General features: G+C 45.5%; 2 protein-coding genes across 3 annotated transcripts; one reads left to right on the plus strand and one right to left on the minus strand.

The window, feature by feature from the left end:
* Nucleotides 1-1218: 1218 nt before the first annotated feature.
* Nucleotides 1219-3319, plus strand: LOC127782645 (uncharacterized). 2 transcript variants are annotated; one of them, XR_008019214.1, is made up of 3 exons: nucleotides 1219-1544; nucleotides 1833-2119; nucleotides 3174-3319. XR_008019214.1 is itself a non-coding variant. In XM_052309915.1 (2 exons), exons 1-2 carry the CDS (start codon nucleotides 1377-1379, stop codon nucleotides 2058-2060), a joined length of 396 nt encoding a protein of 131 aa, XP_052165875.1. In that variant the 5' UTR covers nucleotides 1219-1376; the 3' UTR covers nucleotides 2061-2682. The 2 variants fall into 2 exon arrangements, 1 of the variants encoding a protein (XP_052165875.1); XM_052309915.1 differs by lacking the exon at nucleotides 3174-3319 and having other exon boundaries at nucleotides 1833-2682.
* Nucleotides 2432-6513, minus strand: LOC127782644 (chloroplastic group IIA intron splicing facilitator CRS1, chloroplastic). Its single transcript, XM_052309914.1, has 8 exons — nucleotides 5619-6513; nucleotides 4593-5073; nucleotides 4223-4353; nucleotides 3777-4124; nucleotides 3537-3693; nucleotides 3123-3415; nucleotides 2975-3034; nucleotides 2432-2874 (listed from the first exon to the last, which is right to left on the minus strand). The coding sequence occupies exons 1-8, from the start codon at nucleotides 6450-6452 to the stop codon at nucleotides 2812-2814; spliced, it is 2367 nt and encodes a 788-aa protein (XP_052165874.1). The 5' UTR covers nucleotides 6453-6513; the 3' UTR covers nucleotides 2432-2811.
* Nucleotides 6514-7030: the final 517 nt, after the last annotated feature.

The raw sequence follows: 7030 nt of genomic DNA on the forward strand, positions 1-7030 counted from the left end.
ATTATATTGTCACGTTCTATGCCACGTAAGATCAAAACCAAATTTGTACTGGGGGTTATTCATCCAGTTCAAAAAAGTTGAGTGTTAAATGTTATGTTTTGTAGTTTAGGGGAGTAATTCAAACTATCGTAATAGTCCGGAGGTAATTTGGACTTTAACCTGTAAAGGAAAACATTAAAATAACATTTGCAAATTCAGCTGATATGATATGTAAGTTCATAGTAATTTTGATAAAAATAATATGCAAGTAAATATGTATTTGTTATTTTCTTTTATAGTCCCTTGGGTGTAAATCTAAGGGTAGAAAAAATCTGTATGTTTTTTTTTAGAAATCACCAACATATAGATAGACAGTTCCAGAAATATTAGTTGACTAATGTATAGCGAGCCTTTTGTGAAGGTGTGATGGTGGTTGTACAGGATGGCTTCTCTTTCATGGGGGCAAGGAGCGGTTCTTCTCTCAACTTTCCCAGTCTCCCATATCTTGTTTTTCGTGTGCAAGCCTCCAAAACTATTAGTAGACGGTACCATTTTTTGCGAAAATTTTCTCTAGAAAAGTTACTTTAAAAAACAATATTAATCTATTTTAAAGTTTTTATTTAACTAATACTTAATTAAAATTAATTATATACTAATCCTTTGTTTGGTTTTCCGTGTTAGTAGGCAAGGCTCGCTCCCGAATTCAGGCCAGCCTAAGGTTGGGTATGGAAAATACTCTACAAAACCATATCGATCACTGTCTAAACCCACGTCATTGATACAATCTAAAATCAGTTATTAGTTTTATAAAAAAAACATAAACAGTGGTATAGACCGGTGCTATTTGTATAATATATTCACGCCATACATAGATGATGCATAGTTGTGCAATATGTTACATGTTTATTATAAGGGGAAATCTCGTTCTTACCCCTATTTTTATATTGGTTCAATCTTGTTTTTTCAAACAAAACTAAGTTTTGCCCCTATTTTAAATAGACATGTTAACAATATTAAATTTTTGACGAAAAGACATTCATACTCTCAATTTCCCCTAATTTATTTATTAGTTATGTATTTGCCCCTATTTTGTAGCTGCATCTAGCAATTTAACTTTTACAAATATGACAATTTGACATAATATCGAAAAATTATTATTTCAAAATTTGATATAATTTATTATAAATTCAGACATACGTTTAGATTTGTAGTATTAGAATATGTCATACGAGGGTTTAGTTTTGGACGGGGAGTGTTTGATGGGAGCGAGGACCGTACATCTCGAATCTGAGAGCCAAACTATCCCACCCCCAACCCGGTAAGCTCTGCTCTGATCACCTCGTCGGCCGGCGCCGCCGCGTGTTTGCTGCTTGCTTCCCGTCCCCTCGTCGGAGAGGATGCTGGCGACGGCGGCGCGGTGGGCGGCGAAGAAGGGGAAGCCGAAGATGGCGCCGATCGAGCTCCCGGCGCCGCCGGAGCAGGCGCAGTCCATCACGCGCACCATCTTCGACGTCGTCAGGGAGCACGGCCCGCTCACCATCTCCGACGTCTGGGACCACGTCAAGGTTCGTCACGCCCTCATGCTACCCGTCTCGATCGCCGCCGCCGCATCCTTGCTGCTGCTCCTTCTCCCTGTCCGCCGCGCCCACCCCTCACCTCGCAAACCGTTCGCCCTCGCCCCCCCGGTGGCGCGCGCCACCTGTTCGACGTAATGTCTCACAGTGTCAAAATGAACCAGCAGTGCTTGACAGATGGAAACTGTCATCCCTGAACGATCTTGTGTTCCTCTGATTGCCACCCTGATCGCATGCATCCCTGACGAGCGAGAAAATCTTTGGCATTTTCGTGTCCAGGACGTTGGGCTGAGGGGCCTGACGAGCAAGAGGCAGATGAAGATCATGATGCGGTGGATGCGGGAGAAGCAGAAGCTCCGCCTCATCTGCGACCACGACGGGCCGCACAAGCAATTCCTCTACACCACCTGGTTCACCAATCCCAAGAACGCGCCGCAGAGGCCCAAGAGAGATCATCATCGGCAGCAGCAGCAGCAGCAGTTCAGGGGAGAGCCTCGCAAACCATGAAGGACGGGACGGCAAGAACAATGAAGCTGATGAATGCAAAGCTTGCCATCTGCCGTCCAGTGAGATTCTTCAGCACTTGTGCTTCTCTGTGTCCTTCTGCTTGAGTGCTCTCGTTTGGGCGACCAATGCATAGTTTATTGGGATCTTCGAACACAATAATTTTGCAGAATTTTCACCGGATAACAGGACTTAGTTCAAATCTTCCAAAAATCCTGTAAAATTTCCTCAGGGGCCAGGTGACTAGTACCGCTTTTGCTAGGCAGGATCTTTTCTGTAGTTTGCTTGGGGAAAGAATTTCAGCACATGTTTTTGTACCCTCGTAACCTCGCCCTTAAAAGGTATAGTAACTTTGTAACAGTGATGTAGAACTAGATAGTACAGCATCCTTCTGAATCTTCTTAGTTTCTCTTCAATAGGTCATACGACTTGTTTTCTTTTAGAACATGAAAGCGCTAAGCATGTTCAGCAAACTCCCCGAGCTTTAATCAACACCCAGTAATCAGTTCGTATTTCGTCGTAGTATCAGAGCCAAATTGAATGATTCTGCTCTCATGTGCTTTAGTGTATCACATGTACATAAACAAAAAAAAAAAAACATCTTCACACTTGCAAGATAATTCATTGTGGCCATATCTACCATACCTACCAGATCTAGTGGCCTCTGTGTACTTTGTTCTTTGTAGTTATCATGTTAAAAACGAAAAAAAAAGAGAGGATGAATCGTTATTCCAATCTTCAATGTTGATAGCGATCATGCTGTCCAAGACTGTTCAGTATCATGGTTTAGCTTCCTGATTTCCCATGTCACATTCCTCTGTAACACAAGAGTGATAAATCAAGTACATAAAATTCCAGTTGCTTAAGCATATGAAGTTTCATTTCGTCGTATTGATATAAACAGCATGTAAACTAACCAGTTCTCTCTTCAATTCATCAATGGACTTTTTCCTCTCCCGAGCGAAGTATTTCATTGACTGCAAAACGAATGAGGAAATGAGATACCCAGACAGCTAGAAAATTGGAAATTAAGGGGAGAAGGGAGAATTATATGTCAATTCATACCCCTCGTCGCTGAACCTCAATTGATCTTTGTAATGCTTCTCTTTTTGTCAGGAGATTACTGGGTGCTGATTTTGTTGGCCGACGATAATTCTTTCCTCGGTAAAGTATTATGGCATGGCTGGTAGTGAACCTCTCTATTGCTATTAATGTGCCTCCTGTCTCAACCTCAAGCATCATAGATGTGTACGTGATCTGGCTGGCTTGGTTCTGCTTGGTAATTACTTTCACAACCTCTTTATGTTTCCAGTGTTGATGAATCTCTTCAATTACGCCTTCAAAGACACCACGTCTCCCTGCAAGGGAAAACCATGGATGAATACCTTTCATCATAGGATGGTAAATAGCTTTTCTTGGTTTCAAGGATAGAGACACATATAGGCATGGAATATTGCAGTTTGATACAAAAGGCTATACCAAGCAGCACATGTTCATCCATTTTTAGGCCAATTTTTCGGAATATCCTCCTTTCCTCCTCTGTCAAGAGTTCTCTGTCTCCATCTTTCTTTGAAGGGCTCCAAGAACTATGAAGCTTTGCCAGCACTTGGTTTGATCTTTCAATCTTCTTGGTAAGCTGCAGTACGTACCATTTTTACATTACCATTGGAAGTTCGGGAATTCAAAAGAAGGTACAAGACGAGTTAGATCAAAGCATACCATGGAAAGTCTCCATTCCTGGTCTTTCAGTTCCTTTTCCAATCGATGCTTCTTTGCCTCTAGTTGAATTCTGAAGTTGTTTTCAGTTGTTCTACGTGCATGGCTATCATGGAAATCCTGATACTCTCTGAAAGTTCCCACATAACTTCTCTCCGATGATAGTCCAACAATCATTTGAAGTGAGTCAGCCATCTTTAATCGAGCCTCCTCTTCTTTCGCCTGCTGGTCATGTACCTGAGACTCCCGTTCAATAACTGATTCAGCAACGCCACCGGGAAGAAAATCTTTGCCTCTATATATAATAATATAATCCTTGTTCCTCAATATGACAGTTCCTCCTGTAAGACGCTGCACTGAGAAGATTCAGTGTCACAGATGAAGATTGAACATATGGATATCAAAGAAATCCTAATGACTCTAATATATTTCATGAGAACAATACACACCTTAAGATTTCTGGCCATCTGTTCATGATTGGTATTTTGGATACCCACTTTCACTGCAACCTTCGCTATAAGGCTCTTTTCCCAAAGCTTTAGTATAGCAGCAGCCAAACCCTGCAGTTTTGTATTTCTACCTGCCAGAAATTAGTCAAGATTATAGTTGGGCTACATATATAAACATCTTATGATGGGTTACTTATGAATATACAATAATGCTTGTGGAACTTTAAGGAAATAGGTTATGTGTGCATAAGATGTTACAATAGATAGTAGTGACAATCAACACTTAAATCATCCTATAAAGCATATTCATTTGAAACTATCAATAAAGTGACTGACAAGTGCAGAATATGGGGACTAATAGCAAACTCACCTAGGACAAAATGTGTTGGCAAAGGCCGTGCATGCTTCCGCAGGTAGGTCAGCTCCTCATCTGCTAGTGTTGGTCTCAGACCAGGAGGGCATTGTCTAAATGGAGTCTTGAAGTCAGGGACAACCTCAGGAAGGAGATCAGCATCAACAGGCAATGGTGTGTTCCACCACCAATCGATAAATCGAGGGCCCAAACTGTCCAGTAGTCTGTTGACTTCTCTTTCATATAGTGTTCCCTTGATAGGTTTGTCGTCCTTATCATCAGCTTCATCATTATCATTGGTTAAAGTTTCATCTTTACTCCAATATTTCCCTTGGGATGTAGGATTGTTAGATGTAGGATTGTTAGATGTTACTGGGGAAAGTTCCTCATTATAATTAACAAAGTCACGATGCCGCTTTGCGTTTTCTAGGTAACTGCTTCCTCTGTACACAAAATGTATGTCCCCTCTTGTCCAAACAACTAAGCCTCCTGTTTTAATCTAATGAAAAGAGAATTAAAAAAATAAATATCAAAGGTTTTGAATTGATAATAATGATTTGGACTTAAATAATTCAAGGTAAAGAGGGTGTCGTTAAAATAGTTTCTCTGTTTAACCATAGTTTAACTAAGCCAAACATAATTCATCAGCTAAGCCAACCTAACAATTTCAGCCAATAAAAATCTTGAATCAAGCACCAGCAGTCCACCAACGGGTGTAGCACCACCTGCATCAATTCAATCATTTTATCTGCCAGAAAATGCTGGTCACATTTGCAACTTCCTAGCAGAACTGTGGTTCATGATGCCAAAAATGAACCCACCCTAGCTACATTGCTCTACATTTTTTTTTTTTGAAGAAAGAGAGACAAGATCGTCCCCCTTTCCATTTTCGAAACTAAGTTACTTAGCTACATTGCTGTACATGAAGCTAAAGATGAACTCCAAAGTTTCACAAAGATGCAACAAATGCTTTTGCATCACCACAACAAGAAGCTCATCGTCCAGGAAATCAAGTAGCAGCAGATAGCAATGTGAAGCAATCACCTCAAGAATCTCCCTTGCCCGGTCCATGCATCGCCGGAGCGGCTCCACGATCCTCACGCCGGCGAGCTCCTGGCCCTTCGCCCACTGCCCCCGCACCTCCTCCACCACCTCGTCGGTGATCCCGGCCTTCTTGGCCCGCGCCCACCGCTCCTTCCCCCGCGCCGCCCGCCGCAGCCGCTCCAGCTCGCCGGCCTCCAGCTCCGTCTCCGCGCGCGTCGGCACCCGCGTCTTCTTCTCCCGCCGCAGCACCACCTTGGTCTCCTCGTCCCTCGCCGCGGCCCACGGCACCGCCCTGCGAATCCCCTTCTTCTCCTCCTCCTCCCGCTCCGGCGGCGGCGGATGTATCGGGAGGTGGAAGGGGACGCGCGCGGTCGCGGTGCTACTGCTACTACTACCACCACCACCATTGGGGCTGGGTGTGCGCGGGTCGGAGAGCTCGAGGGAGCGGACCTTGCGGATGATTCCGAGGACCGCGCGGCGGGTGCGGCCGCCGGGGACGCCGGCGGTGAGGGGCTTGGCGGAGCCGGGGTTTCTTGGCGCCGGTCTGGGCCCACGGTGCTGCTTCGGAGCCGGAGGGGCCTCGGTGGCGGGGTCCAGCGGGGAGACGGACGTCGAGGGGACATGCGGGCCGTGGAGCCACGGCGGCGGGGTCGGCGACGGCGGCCGCGGGGACGGGGAGAAGAGGTGCAGGGGAGGTGGCGCCATGGCGAGGCGAGGAGTTGGGGAGAAGAGACGGAGAATGAGAGGCGGATGTCCGTTTGGAGTGTGGGATATTTTTTTTTCTGGGCCCATCTGTCCGTGTTCAGCCCGTATATTGCAATGGAATAAGTTCATTTCAGGTACCTCAAGTTGTCGCCGAGTCTGAACTTCGCAATACTAGATAGAACATGTCTCCTCAGCTTCCAAAACCAATGCAAATTAGGTCTCAACATAATTTGAACGACGGTTTTGGCTGACATAGCACTTACGTGGCGCTGACAGGGCACTTCAAGTTAGATAAAAAGTGGGACCCACGTGTTAGTGAGTAACCCACATGTTGGGACACGGTGTGGAGCTGACGATGCGCTGGCTAGTAGTGAGCACGCAGAAAGGCACAATGGCAGGCGGCCGGCTGGCAAACGCGGTGTTGCACCGGACGAGCGCACGGTGGGGGACGACATGCCTCGAGACGAAGATGGTCGGGCGTGGGGAGAGGAAGCTGAGGGTGAGGACAGGGCCATGGCGGCGGTGTAGCTCCTGGATGGCGGGCTCGAGGTTTGACCGCGCACGTGCGAGCCAAAGCAGTATACCTATGACGGACACAGCGGACGCCACTAGAAGCAACAGAAGACCAGCTGCTCCCGCGTTGTCGCCGCTCTTGTCCACATCCAATTTCATGATGGAAAGCCCCAGGAGAATGGTCGTGGAAGTGA

The sequence above is a fragment of the Oryza glaberrima genome, chromosome 8 (genome assembly GCF_000147395.1).
Source record: "Oryza glaberrima chromosome 8, OglaRS2, whole genome shotgun sequence".
In the NCBI taxonomy this organism is placed as follows: Eukaryota; Viridiplantae; Streptophyta; class Magnoliopsida; order Poales; family Poaceae; genus Oryza; species Oryza glaberrima.

Coding starts and splice junctions, on each gene's coding strand:
- LOC127782645 (XM_052309915.1), top strand. CDS start 1,377: ATGCTGGCGACGGCGGCGCGGTGGGCGGCGAAGAAGGGGAAGCCGAAG. Junction 1,545..1,832: donor ACGTCTGGGACCACGTCAAG/GTTCGTCACGCC, acceptor TTTCGTGTCCAG/GACGTTGGGCTGAGGGGCCT.
- LOC127782644 (XM_052309914.1), bottom strand. CDS start 6,452: ATGAACTTATTCCATTGCAATATACGGGCTGAACACGGACAGATGGGC. Junction 5,074..5,618: donor GGGCAAGGGAGATTCTTGAG/GTGATTGCTTCA, acceptor TCTTTTCATTAG/ATTAAAACAGGAGGCTTAGT. Junction 4,125..4,222: donor AGATGGCCAGAAATCTTAAG/GTGTGTATTGTT, acceptor TTCTCAGTGCAG/CGTCTTACAGGAGGAACTGT.